At 39.2% G+C, this 15214-nt stretch overlaps 1 protein-coding gene across 4 annotated transcripts in view; it reads right to left on the reverse strand.

Annotated features, from left to right (window-relative positions):
• LOC128856999 (lysophosphatidylcholine acyltransferase) overlaps nt 1–15214 on the reverse strand; it is a 39243-nt gene that overhangs the window by 18597 nt on the left and 5432 nt on the right. The window contains exons 2-3 of one of the 4 annotated variants that reach the window (XM_054092500.1): nt 14670–15120; nt 14161–14514 (exon numbers count right to left, since the gene is read on the reverse strand). The exons of 1 other annotated variant lie outside the window; for it this stretch is intronic. In XM_054092500.1, coding sequence (XP_053948475.1) covers nt 14161–14376 — 216 coding nt within the window. In that variant the 5' untranslated portion in view covers nt 14377–14514; nt 14670–15120. Of the gene's footprint in view, nt 1–14160; nt 15121–15214 lie in introns of all 4 variants that reach the window. 2 more of the 4 variants (XM_054092498.1, XM_054092497.1) reach the window with 2 other exon arrangements.

The raw sequence follows: 15214 nt of genomic DNA on the forward strand, positions 1-15214 counted from the left end.
TGACGTCAGATAAAAAAGGATCTTTACGCTTCAAACGAATGTCAACTACGGCGATCGAGACCTCACATATACACCTTCAAATCACCAATATATTACTAGAGCGAACACAAAAATAGTATAAGCAGCGACACCTCTTTTACGAGGGCACAAACCATAAATTTTCACATTTGGAGAGGTCCAAGCACAAAACTATGTCATAGCCTACCAGATGTAAGCATGGTGAAAAAATATCTCTTTAACAGACTGATATTCGACCTGAGCGAATTTGACAGAATCAGCTAATAGCCTGACTTCACTTGAGGTCAGTTTACAAAAAAAAGGTGTGTTTACAAAAAAACTGAGATTGTGTTGGTGATACACGAAGAAAAAAGTCAACCAATGGCTCTTCGTTGCCCTCTGAGCAACGACTGATTGGATGAGTGTGTGAATACATGTGAAATGGTCGTGTAGAATTCGGCTGCCGAATCCCCAAGTGTCAGCCGAAGTTCCCCTCACAATTTTCTTTTTCACCATAGCTAAATAGCAAGCCTGGTAATCTTCCATCATTAAGCTCTAAGTTAGTGGTGGGTTCCTGGTCGTTGGTTTCACTCTTTTTGGGGCTGTGGCCGAGCTCCAGTTGATGCGTCTTGATGTTATGGCAGAAATACACTCGGAAGTTTTCCGTTGCTAGCCGAGCTTTGCAATTGTGCCTTCGTATTCTCTTTGTGGCACCAAATTATCGTAGATATTATTGATAACCAGATCACCATGACGAGGTGAGAAGCGATGACCCGGCTAAAGAACAACAAAGCTGCGGAAGCCGACGGACTGCCGCCTGAGCTATTCAAACATGCACAATATGGTGGGATGAAAGCATGCATGGCGAATTGGAATGGTTTTAGCAAGCGTATTATGTGAAAGATTGAAGCCCTACATCAACAAACTGGTTGGACCTTAACAGTGTGGCTTTAGACCTAGAAAATCGACAATCGACCAGATTTCACAATAGTCTTGGAAAAGAGCCATGAAAGACGAATCGACACACATCATCTTGTTGTCGATTTTAAACCTGCATTCGACAGCACGAAAAAGAGTTGCCTATATGTCTCAATTTGGTATCCCCGCAAAACTAATACGGCCATGCAAGATGACGTTGCTCAATACGAACAGCGCCGTCAGAAATGGGAAGGACCTCTCCAAGCCATTTGGTACTAAACGAGGTTTCAGAGCTGTATGAGCTTTATGACGACATAGACATAGCTCAGTGAATAAAGATCCAGCGGCTACATTGGCTGGATCATGTCCTCCGAATGGATACAACGCTCTGGCTCTGAAAATATTCGAAGTGGTACCATCTGGAGGTAACAGAGGAAGAGAAAGGCCTCCTCTGCGTTGGAAAGATCAGATGGAGAAGGTCTTGGCTTCATTTGGTGTTTCCAAATGGCGCCGGTTAGCACGAGATAGAAACGACTCGGACAAAATCGCTTAAGCGGTTATCGCGCCAATCAAGAAAAAGAATTACCACCTAGCGGATCAATGAGAATAAAGCGTATTCAGGCGGAGACACATTTCTGCCGTCGGTGTTGTGCTAAGGGTATACTTTCAACCACGGAAAATTACTAGCTACTGCTGTAATAACAACGAACCCCCAGACCTCGTATCTGTGTACAAATTCTGCATACATTTGGAAAAACGTCCAACTGTTTTGTAAGGAAATTTTATAAAAAAAAAAAATTGCCCAGCAGAAAAACAGTCGACCAGACACAGCCAAGAGTTCCTGCAGATGACTTCTTTTATAAGTCGAAATATTGGCAAATAAATAATACCAATAATAACGAATATTCGTACAAAAAAGTTTTTCACTAAAAAGTAAAATTGTTTTTATTTCGTCACGCCCAAAAAGTTATAAATTAATTCCGAACTATTTATGAACGGCGAAGCAACGCAACATACAAAGTCTTTATCTACAAGCGCAGTTTGCACATTCCTTTGCAGTAATCGACAAACAAGAAAGTAAAGGCATAAAATACTAGAAAGCAAAGTAAATAGAAGAGCATTGCCAAGTTGCATCATATTTGGATTGCTCGAGCGCACACACACCCGAAAAACAAAACCTCAGCGAGAAAACTGCGAAGCTATAAACTGAGAAATGTATACATACTTATGGTAAATACTGTAATTAGTAAGCAATACGAGGCAATTAAGGACTTGGAACCAACTGGTCAGTGAGTGCATGAATTCCCTTTCGACCGCATCCGAATTCGGTGGCGAATTAGGCTTACTTGGGTTCCTGGTCACAGAATCATTGCGGGAAACTGCTGGGCGGATGTGCTAGTTAGACAGGGGATCCGTGGAGTAGTTTCTCCGCGAATGAGTTGATTGACTTACTCTTGACTACCTGTGATGTGCTCCTAGAAGGGTGGGTTTCGCGTCAAGGAGGAGTTTATTCTGGTCACGGGTGAATCGCTCGAGAGAGTTTCTAAGGTTAACCAAGCCAGAGTTCTTTAATTTTGTGGGTGTTCCCACCGTATATTGTCCACTGAGTATGAATGCGGTGAGACTAGACATTACTTGGAGCCCTGTTTGGAGGAGGTGGAGGACTCCAAGAAGAAGGAGGTGGAACCAACTCAGTACCTTCACATCAGCTTTCCTGTTCTCATTGGACTAAGATTTAGGTATTTTGACCCTAATTTTTTTTATTACACCAGACGATATAGAGTACCTTGATATTAACACCTAGTCACTTGCCCCCTTAAACCCATTCACCTAAGAAAACCTCCCTTGACCCTAGCTCTTCACTCCAAAGCTTCTCCTTGATGGTGTGTTGTCCCATAGCAAGGAAGGGCTCGGGTCGTATTGAAGGCAAGGCCGCAACCTCTCTCGCCAATACGATCGCTATTTTGTTCCCAGTTGCTCTCCTGATCTCACAGGACGATAGGGCCTTAAGTGTCTTCTGACTGTCGCTCAGAATGGCAATTCGCTCATTCCGAAAGTTTTTGTCTAAGTTTATCTCGGCACATGGACAGATGGCATACACCAGCGCTTGGAAAACTATACACCAGCACAGAGCGCTTGGTTTGAAGGCCGTTAATTCTAGCCCTTGTTCCTTCTGGGGTCTTCGAGCCATATGTGTACCAGTGCAGGGTACACTCCTGAACATTTTTTTCAAATACAGGTATATTCCCGTTTAACTTATCGTCCAGCTCAATTCTGAACATCTTTTAAAATTTGATGACTTTTATGATATCATTTCTGGGTAGCTGGGTAAGTGGGAGCTACAGCCTAAGCAATTCGATTTTTTTAGATGGCATCATTTTTCCTCTTGCGAAGCCTCTCCTGGTAATATTCATCAAGGTACGCTTTGCTAATTGTGAATAACTTAGTGAAGCGGTGTCAGCTCAAGCATCACATCCATCGTAGCTATAAGGCAGGTCCGCATCGCCCCTTGCTATGTGCTGAAGCTTAATTAGCGCTGCCCGCACTGTTGAGAGAGTGACTATCGCTGCCCATGCGACCGCTTTATATGTCACCATAGATCTCATTAGCATGATGTACATCCATCTCAGAAAATTCTTGGGCTACAGACCTAGGATTTTCCTGCGAGACGTTTGCAGATCATGAGAGCCTTTGTTGTTATTTCGGTATTTTCCTTTTTGGATAATTGTGGCATCAAAGGCCCATTTTTTTTTTTTTTTTTTGTTTCGTTTTAAGGAAGCCACCTCACAACTAAGTAATGGATCTTATGCTATCCACGTTCGGAAATCGCATTTTCAGCCACCTCGCCGTGGCCGTTTAGACCGTTTAAGCCGTTTTTGTGTCGAGTGTCCTTAAATATCAATAAAATGGTGCTTATACAGTCGCAGGATAGAGCCAGAAACCGGCACCAGTCTTGGAAAACTAAATTGATATAGAATTCGTTACTGCCGAGGCAGCCCCATTAGTAAAGTATTGTTTCAAAAATAATGAGCATATTTTTTATTTCTACCAAAGCCATAATATACTGGAAGAAATTGAAACATTTTATTGAAAATGAAAATTCTCGTTTTATTAATTTTTAATGTAATAATTTTTTTTTTTTTTTTGTTTTTTTTCAAGTGTTTGCTCTGCATATTTGCATTGAAAAGAATCGAATCGATGCTCCTCAGTATTGAAAAATCCAACACGAAAGGGAAATGAAAAATATTGTTTCGGAATGTATTACAGATCTGTTTATTTAAAAAGCAACAAAAAACGATAGTTGTCGGTGTACCACTTGGCAAGTTGGAGGCGTTGAACTTATCATATAATATTTACGTAGTTGGTAGTAAACAGACAGTCACTATAAATAGAAAATCGAATGTATCTATATTTGTATTGCATGTGTATAAATGTACAGTGATGTGCCACGAAATAGAGCTTCCCTACATATTTTCATATACATAGATATATATTTAGTCCTGCCATAAGTTCAGTTACTTGTTAAATCCTTTATAGATTTTCCTCTTTCTTTCATAGCGTTACAACGCGGGGTGCGTCAAAGCTTCCTTCAAAATGCTCCTCCAATCTTGAGCTGTTGCTTCGTAGTTACGTATTCCCAGCTTCTTAAGATCGTGTTCCACTGCGACTATCCAACAGTTTCTCGGTCTGCCTTTGGCCTTCTTCACGGTACAGTCAACAGGCATACGGATCACATGACCTAGCCATCTTATACGCTGCGCTTTAACAAAACGCACAGCTGTCTCGTTCTGAGTTAGATCGTTCAGTTCAGAGTTCAATCGGATTTTATAGGTACCATCATCCATTTTTCTTTCCATGCGAGCAATCTGAGCACAATCATCAACCTTAAGAGTCCATACCTCACAACCATATGTTAGGATTGGTCGAATAAGAGTCTTGTACATAGTGAACTTTGTAGCTTTAGACAAAAGTCGGGACTTGAACAAGTTAAGGTGGGCGTAATACGCTTTGTTGATTATATATATGAAATTATAATCCTTTTTTTAATGAAGTTAGCTTTTTTTTATCACGTAAAAGTAAACAAAAAATTAGTTTTCATTCGAAATGGTCACCATTTGCTTTCATACAAGCCTTCCAACGAGTAGGCCAGTTTGAGACTCTCCAAATTTCTGTGAGGTCTTTGACAGACCATATTCTCCAATTCTGACCACAAACTGTGACTGACCAGGCGGCTATGAACCCAGGAATTGGTTTTTGCCTTATGGCCTGGGGCGGAATCTTGCTGAAAGATCCAACGCTCTCCATTGAAGAGATTACTGCTCAACTCCTTCACCACGCCTTCTAAGACATCCTTCTGGTACCCGGTCTTAACCCCTTTTTTACAGAAATGAAGAGATGTAGCGCCTTTATAAGACGCTCCCAACTGAACCATTACGGAGGCTGGATGGTGGCCAGGCTGAACCCGGGGAACAACATTTTTCGCCTCTTTAGAAGCTTTAACATAGATTTTGTTGTTGTTGTTGTTGTTGTTGCTGTTGTTGTTATAACAGCAAACACATTTATCATACATATACGGAGAATGCTGCTGACGACCTTAATGCTCCTTAGTTGAATATAAATCTGAACGCATGGATTTTGTCGTTTTGGTTATTAAGGGAGGGGGAAAAAAAACTTCTGCAACTTCAACTTCTTTTGCTTATTAAAAACTTCTTCAACAATGAACATTTTCTAATCTGTGAAAAAAAATGTTCATGATCGTTGACCGCATATCACCAAAGAAGCTGCTTGCATCTATCGAGCTTAATTTTCTTCCAGCGCGTTATCAAAAGATGACCAGTTGAGCGACGGAAGGCTTTCATGTGGAGACCATCTCTAATTAGTCTTTAGATGGATCTGGTTGATACATTCATTTCCCTGGACACGATTTTCTGCTTTTTAACGTGATTTTTGACAAGTCTTCAAGTACACAAAAGTGAAGGTTGACGATCATGTAAAAAGATTGTAGAACCCAACCGAAATGATAAACCAAATAAGAGTCCTAAAGCACGTGCGAGAATATTATACAGTCAAGACAGATTTTCTGCCCATTGAGCGAACCGAAAACGCATTGGATGGTCATTAGGCTTCAGTTCTTGCACCAATTGAACTTTGTAAGCCTTCATACCGAGGTCTTTATGCAAAATTCTCCTCAAACAAGTGCGTGAAATGTTCAATTCTTGAGAACGATGACGAGTTGAGGTTGTTGGATGTTCACGCACATTTTCGGCTACAGCAGCAATGTTTTCGGGTGTATGCACTGTAGGAGCACGTTCACTTGTTGTTTTATCCATTAACGATCCACTTTCACGAACACGCTTAACAAATTGATCCACAAACTGTCTTGTTGGCAAATCCTTTCTTTGGAATTTTTTTTTCAAATTTCTCACGGTTTGAGTAGAAGACTCACCACTTTGGAAATAGGTTTTCAATATTTCCCAATTTTGTTCAAGAGTATAGCGTCCCATTTCGTAAATGTCAAACCTTTAAGTAAATTATGAACACATTTGACATGTCATTTCTGTTACCATTCTCAAAAAAATAGGTGGTTCAAACGCTATATGGCCCACCCGTAGAATTTAATTTACTGTAGACAAAAACTTTTCACACTGCCGATCGCAACCAATTAAAATATTTAAAGAAAATTAAAAGTTTCAATGCCACGAAAAAGGAAGTAAACAACCAAATATAACGGTATTTTTTACGGTACAACTACTAAAATACTACTGATGTACGCTGTACACTTTATTTTAACGCTCACATTACAAACAATTAAATATCCACTCTATTTGAGGGGGTGTACCTATTTTAATGGTCATATGCACATTTTTTCTAAAATTTTTCTTTGCAAGAAAAACTCAGTGACATACATACAAAAATCCACTCGTATACATAAATACACCCATAGATAAAAAAATTAAACAGATGGAAAAATAAAATGAAAAAATTGGTATTTAGTCAAAAATAAAAAGTATTATTTGTGTGACGGTCAACAGCAGCAGAAGTAAATAAATCCACACATAAATAAACAGTGAGTTGTTATTGATTGTACCCACATACACATACATACAAATTCATATATAGATGCATACATACATACATACATACAATGTATATAAATGCTTGCGCTTGTTCTTTGACACCCTACTGCAACATCTGCCGGCACAAGCAAGTCGTACTATCGTGTGGGCCATGGCCAATTCGCATACACCAGCGCATCATCAATGTCGACATTGAAATCAGCAGCAAAAGGCGAAAGCAAAAATGAAAATGAAAAAAAGCAAACAAACTTTTGAATCAACGACGACCAAAACCAAGCAAAAATGCCGAAGACTGTCAGAAAGGTAATCGGAGTAAGTAGAAGGGCTACATTGTAATGGGGTTTCATAGTTGCCACGCGCTGATTATGGCGCTGAGTGCAGTCAAGTGCATATACAGAGAAGAAATAGCAAATATTTGCATGCGAGAAACTAAGTATTTTAAACCACAAAAATGTGAACGCATCAAAGCAAATTTGAAAAATAGTAACGCTTTTTCTGGTATTTCATTGACCTACATAGAAATGCATATGTATGTGTATGTATGTGGAGTCTATGAATAAGAGACTTGTTTAAAAAGGCCCGGACTTTGCTTCATATTTACGCACTTAGAGAGAACTTAGCGCCCCCTGCCGGGTAAGTGCGTGAACTGCAAAATATCACGAACTCCCCCGATGCAGGCAGCAGCTTTCGCTGGGATGACTTTTAAACCTATAACAATTAACACGTCTCGCTCTGTGCAGCAAGTTATGTGACTGATATGTAGTGAGCTGCTACAACAACAACAACAACAACAACAGCTGAAACCTGAGAAAATTTTGCTTATTTGTATGCCGCCGCACAGTGTGGCCAATTCCCGAAAAGCTGGCCAAAACTCAAAAAATTAAGTAATTGATTCAAAATTTCTTACTCGGGGGTTGTCGGGGTCGCTGATTACGAATTTGATCTTAAAATTTTGAAAATCCACCCCCTTCCCCCCTATTGGCCACCCCCTCACGTGAAATAGCGTATATTCAAGAACATAATCAAGATGCATGTAAATTTATATGTTTTCGGGGTCGCTGATTAGCAAGTGGTAGCAGCTGAATCTTGTTTTATTCAGTAACCATTACTTTTTTGAGCATATGACGGCGTTGTATTACTATACAGTTTGAAAACTCAAATTTTATAAAAAAAAATTGCAAAAAATGTATCTACGTATTGCTGCAGCTAAAAATTTTGTGTCGAGGTATTGATATGTACTAAAGATTTCTCGTATTTTACTCACCTTCCGAAGATGATTCCATTTGGTTTTGTTCAATTTACTCCATTACAAAATCTTTCAAATGTGTACAACTTTCACTATTCATCGACAGTAATACGATGCTCAAACGAAGGCCACGTTGCGACTGAAAATACAGAGGATACTTAGGGTACAGGGCGTTGCTATGAACGGTTTTCACTACTCAAGGCATTACTGTAGCCAACCCAAAGACAAAAAAACTCTATCTAGAAACTTTTTTTTTCGACTTTTGGCCAGCTTTTTGGGAATCGGCCGCACTGTGCGCCGGAGCGAACGAAAATTGAGCAACGCTCTATTTCTGACGCGTTTGCAGCAAAGCTTTCATCGCTCAAATCTCTTCAAATTTTTTGCGACGAAGCGCTCTGGGACTTTTGGCTTCTCCAGTCGCTCAAAATGATATAGCGTTCCTCAAAAAGCAGGCAGGACAAATGCTACAAACAGATTGAAATTTACTGGGATATGCCTCTTAAGCTCCCCTATATTTTCTGAAGCAGATTGGATCTAATGAAAACCTTGCAGTTGTGAAAGGAAGCTTTGAAACCTTAGAGACATCAACGAGCAAGGAACTTCACTTTGACAGAACTCGCCATTGCCAAAAAAAATCAGCAACCTGTTTCCTACCGCAAAGTAGGGAAGTCAGCAGCACCCATAATAACTACCTCATCTTACAAGCTGCAATTGTAACAAAACATCCAGCGTATCAAAGCAAGAAATATATACAGAAAATAAAAAAGAAGGAAGTTTTCCGGGTTAGAAAACGGGATAATTCTATACGTGATTCTGAAACAGGCGTTATTTTAGCAGAATCCGTGTAAGAAGGTTTTGCAGATTACACTTTTTGTGAGAAAGTTTTGAAGAGCGATCCTAAATTGCCAAAACCAAATCAATGTTTGCGATTCAATATACTTAATCTTCCCATAAATTCAATGACAAATTTCACAATGCCTACGGCGAGAACAAATTCGCGTTCCCACGACAGTCGGTTCTACGTAACCGGAACGACCCGGATTTATATCCGGCCAATGACTGTCACTGGCGGCCGCCGTAACCGAATGGGTTGGTGTGTGACTACCATTCGGATTTCAGAGAGAGAACGTTGGTTCGAATCTCGGTGAAAGACCGAAATTAATAAAAACATTTTTCTAATAGCGGTCGCCCCTCGGCAGGCAATGGCAAACCTCCGAGTGTATTTCTGCCATGAAAAAGCTCCTCATAAAAATATCTGCCGTTCGGAGTCGGTTTGAAACTGTAAGTCCCTGCATTTGTGAAACCACATCAAGACGCACACCACAAATAGGAGGAGGAGCTTCGGCCAAACACACAAAAAGAGTGTACGCGACAATTATATATATTAGGACTGTCACTTCAGCAGCACTCCTCGGCCAGCAATCATGGCCAGGGAAGTGAATGTATCGACCAGATTCATGTCAAGACTAGATGATCTCTACATGCAAGACCTCCGCCGCTCAACTGGTCATCTTTTCACAACAGGCTTGAAGAAAATTAGACTCGACAGATGCAAGCAGCTTCTTTGGTGACATGCGGTCAACGGCCATGAAAATATTCTTTTCACAGATTAAAAAATGTTCACTGTTGAATAAGCTTTTAATACGCAAAACGACCAAATCTATGCTAAAACTTCTAAAGAAGTTATAAAATGTTGTTCCCAGGGTTCAGCATCCAGGGGGCTGGTTCGATGGCGAGTGTCTTATAAGGCGCTACCTCTCTTCATTTCTATGAAAAAGGGATTAAGACCGGTGCAAAAGTGTACCACAAGGATGTCTTAAAAGGCGTGATGAAACAGTTGAGCAATAATCTCTGCAATGGAGAGCGTTAGATCTTCCAGCAAGATTCCGCCCCAGCCCATAAGGCAAAAACCACCAAGCAGTGGCTACAAAGTAATATTCTTGGATTCATAGCCGCAGAAGATTGGCCGTCTGGAAGTCCAGAATCCACTGGTGTACAGTTTGTGGTCAGAATTGGAGAAAACAGCCTGCGAAGGCCTAACAGAAATTTGGAGAGTCTCGAGCAGCGACATCAATAGCCATGGAAACCGTGCTTGCGGCAATAGCTGAATGGCCTAATCGTTTGAAGGCTTGTGTAAAAGCAAATGGTGAGCATTTCGAATGAAAATTAATTTTTGTTTTTAATATTTACATGATTAGGGTGCGCCATCTTTTATGGCGGTATGTAAACGCTGAATAACTTTGTCATTTACCAACCGATCAACTTCAACATACATGTTTTCGATTCGTCAATTCAGTACAATTTCAACCATGGATCACTTTACACCGAAACAACGCGCTGAAATAGTCACGCTATACATCGAAAATAATCATTCTATTGTTCTAACTCAACGCGCATATCGCAAAAAGTATCGCGGCAGACAGGCACCGTCTGACAATATTATTTATCGCTTGGTGTCGAATTTTTTTGAGCACGGGACAGTAGGAGACCGTCAACATGCCGTTTACCAACGACCAAGACGTTCCAATGAACTTGATGAAGCAGTGAGGGAGACCGTTGCCCAGGACCCAACAGTGTCGTATCGTCGACGCGCTCAGCATTTTGGCGTCTGTGAAACCACAATGCGGCGCATTTTAAAGGATGATTTAAATTTGTTTCCGTATAAAGTGCACCTGACACCAAGAATATTGCCGACAGACCATTCACGTCGCTTGGAATACGGCCAAATAGTCGCTCGAATAGTTGACACTGAACCCAATTTTTGAAAGCGAAATTTTAATGACTGGCGAGGCACATTTTAACCTCTCTGGCAGCGTGAATAAACAATATTGCCGCATTTGGGGAACTGAGGGCCATGAAACGCCATGGCATGACCGCAAAGTAACGGTTTGGGCCGGCTCTTGCACCAAAACCATCATTGGGTCATATTTTTACCGAGAAAACGAAACGATCGATGGGAACCGATATCGATGGATGTTGGCTCATTATGTCTGGCCGCGAGTGCGTGAGAAAGGTTTAGACGGTTACTCGTTTCAACAAGACGGTGCGCCATGCCACACTGCTAATGCAACAATTGAATTTCTGCAACGAAAATTCCCGGAACGTCTAGTGTCAAAATTTTTTTTTTTTTTTCAAAGTTATTTAATGTTTTCATACCGACATAAAAGATGGCGCACCCTGTATAACATTCAGAGGTTAAGTTAGATTGGCTGCAAGCCATCACATAGACCTATTGATCCTTTATGCTTCTTTGTAGTAGACTTCTTGTAATAAGCCTAGGTTCTTTGCGAATCTAAGTAAGCCCTGAAGCTCAAACCCCGAGAGACATGCTAGCTTCTCATATTGTGGAGCTCCTAGGCATTTCATTCGGGTTCTAGCTAATACAGGACATGACCAAAGAAACTGCTCTAAAGTTTTCCTCTTTTCCAGTACATTGCAATAATAATAGAGCAAATAGTTGCATATTATTTGGCCACCACTGTACGAGTGTGGCGTTCTGAGTAAAGAAAGTAAAAATCACGGGTCGCATCTGCGGAATGGAAATACAATAAGATGCTGCCGTTGAGGGAGGCAAAGAAGATAATAAAAAAAAGAGTAATTTTAATAATATTTTTTTAATTTTATAAAATAAATATCTATTTTTTATTACTAATTTTGTTTTTTTAGTTTTATATATTAAAAAAAATTATTATTTCATAAAAAAGAATTATTTCATAAAAAAAAATTATTTTATAAACAAAAATACATTATTTTATAAAAAAAAATATATTATTTTATAAAAAAAAATATATTATTTTATAAAAAAACTATATTTTATAAAAAAAAATATATTAATATATTATTTTATAAAAAATATATATTATTTCATAAAACAAAAATATGTTATAAAAAAAAAATTTATATAAAAAAATTATTATTAAAAATCATTATTTTTTTCTTTAATTGTATAACCCAAAAAATGCAAGTTAAAATTTTACTCTTCATAGATTCTTTCGCACAGAATATGCGTGGAAATCCGTCTAGATTTGCAATTATTTCCACCAAGCAAAGTAAATCGGTCTATTCTAGCAATTTTTCTAATACCCAATTGAGTAATTTCATGCGTATGGAAAATCTCATAGCCACATTGTAAATACAAACTCATATCCGGCACATACTACTGACTCCACATCAATGTGTGTTTACTTAATTAAACGAATAAATTTACTACGTAGCTCTTCCTCTGCTCATTTTCTCATGCCAGCGATGTTGGGATGCTCCCAACTGAATATTTTTTTTATTTCTGGCTTTACTCTTTTTTTTTAATAGACTGAAGGTTGCAGTAACGTAATAAACAAAAGCGAAAGCACAAATCGTATGATTTTTTTATCTAATTTAAATATATTAACGAAATTATGAGTAACTCGCATGAGAGTAAAGAACAAATATGAGTGGTGATAAGTACCAAATGCAAATCAGTGACTTTATCCGTGAGTGAAAATTCGCGACAAGAAACCTGAAAGTGAATAACTGATGCCAGTGATTCATCTGGACAAGCAAATAAAAAGAAGTCGAGAATATTTACATATTAGCAGCAACGGAATTAGTAGCAATGGAAGAAAAGTTGCAGGCAACGAAGAGAAATTTTAGTATTGTGGAGACGCCACGATATGATTTTATTTAAGGTGGTACTTTTTAGTCCGTTAGTTTTGTTGTGCGTAAAAAGACAATTTAAACCCCAATTAATAGGAATCGCAGTGTACAAATATTTCCATTAAGTTGATTTTTTCGTTACCACAATTGAAATGAATTGAGTTTCAGCCGACTAAGAAGAGTTATAGTATTTCAGCCGTTATCACGACAGTCGGTTCTACGTAACTGGAACGACCCGGATTTATATCCGGCCAAGGACAATCAAATAAGTAGCATACCCCGTGCATATATGGGGAATGTTTATGCTGCTACAACAACAACAACAACAAGCTATTTCAGCCAGACCTGAACTGGGGTCGATGAACCTCCCTCGACACTATCTTCTACGTTATCGGATCGACCCGGCTTTATTGTGAAGATTCCGTGCAACATAAAAGAAGAAGTTCGAGAGTAAAAGCGTATTTTCGACCTCAAACATAGCCAAGTCAAAAGCTGCAAAATCACACGTGTTGACTTTATGGGTCATAACTTCTACAATTTTTCGTCGATTCAGACAAACTTGGGCTTAAAATGTAGGTGACAAAATTGTCTTTCTGAAAACCTATCTTATGTCGATATAAAAAAATATTTTTGTTCCAGAAAATCAACTTTGATAATTTAGTAAAAAATGTCAAAACTACCTTTTTTTAAACTTTCAACAGCTGTTTTGCGAAAACTACGACTTCCATTGACACGAATTATATATTGCCATGCAGGTTGTGTGCCTTTCGAAATTTATGCACTTGAAAGAAATGGCGCGCACTGTTTCCGAGATTGCAGGTAATAACTGCACTATTGCCCAAAAAACAGGTTTTTTGGGAATGTCTCGGAAACCGTTCTTTGAAAAAAAAAAAAAATTCATTTTTGGTTTCAGCGATCTCAAATAAGTTTAAAAAACGCCTTTTGGTCGAGGACCATTTTTGGTGTAAACTAGTGTTATTTATATATTAGATTCTTTATGAGATTTGCACTTCCACCTCAACATCTTTTGTGCTCTCTACTCATCACAGTACCCCATCCAGACTCAGTTTCCTTATTAAACTCAGGATGGAGCTGAGTTGAATTGAGCGTATGTGCTTTTCTTCTTACTGCAGTTGGCCAAGATGTCGTAGCCTTCTCCGCGCTAAAGCGCTGCATTCCAGGAGGAGATGCATTAAAGTCTCCTGAGATCAGTTTTGAGATTCGTATCGTCAAGGCGCCTGCCGTAGCAGGAGATTATTTATATGCAGTAAATGTATAACACAAACTCACCTTCGCCAAATCGACGTTATTGTCAATCTGCAACCGGTGCACAAATGGATTGATGTAATTATAACCGGTGGATGACCAAGCGTCTTCTTCGGAATCCGTTTTTTCTATTGTGTGATCTAGATTTGCAGCATTCGCTTCATTAGCAATGCGACCATCAGCTTCCGCATCACTATGCGATGCGTTGTTACGCTGATTTTTAAATGCCGATGTTGTCATTTTTTTGTGGCGGGGTCACAGGCGGGGGGGACTGGGCGTTGTTTTCACCGGAACACAGTTTCCTGTCACTTTATTAATTTGCTTATTCCAAAATGTTATACACAAATGCTTAAGCCTCGCACTGCCACGCTATGAAAACTGATATGCAAATACAAAATGCTTGCAGAATTAATTGAATTGAGATAAATTTCGTTTCGGTTTTTCTACTTTTTTTGTTTTAGTAAATTTTTTCGTTCCACGTGTCAGCACATATCACTTCACGGCATTCCCTGCTGAGTTAGTAAGTTACTTACTATCTTTTTCTCAGAAATTTGTTCAAATAGACGGTCAGCAAAAGTTGTGCTGGTGAAGCCAAGCACTAAAATAAAATAAAACTAAACCAGCTGCACTGCCACAGCGTGCGTTTCAACGGCGTGGACACACCGGCCGACTCTTGGATACTGACTGTTAATTTGTGACGGCGCCAATTGGTTCCAAAAATCGTATGCTTTGCGAGTGAGTGTTGAGTTGAGAGAACACTGGCTACCGCGATGGCACTTGCGCGCTCAGCACAACATTTGATCGGCTGGCCGGCTGATTTGTGTGCTTTGAATGCTCACCAACGTAGTGCTAGCCGACTGCTCATTTGCTCCAATGTATTAGCACTTTATTTATTTGTATTTTTATTTTTTTTTTGCATTAATTCTTTTGCCCAATGTTATTTATTTATTTAAGGGGCAGCCAAGTAGTTAATGCAGACAGCATCTGGAATGCATAGAAGAAATCGAATTAAATTCTTAGAATAAATAAAGAAATCAAATATGTACATTTTTAAGAAAATTTTGCGAAATGGTGTTTC

The sequence above is a fragment of the Anastrepha ludens genome, chromosome 3, assembly GCF_028408465.1.
Source record: "Anastrepha ludens isolate Willacy chromosome 3, idAnaLude1.1, whole genome shotgun sequence".
Lineage (NCBI taxonomy): Eukaryota > Metazoa > Arthropoda > Insecta > Diptera > Tephritidae > Anastrepha > Anastrepha ludens.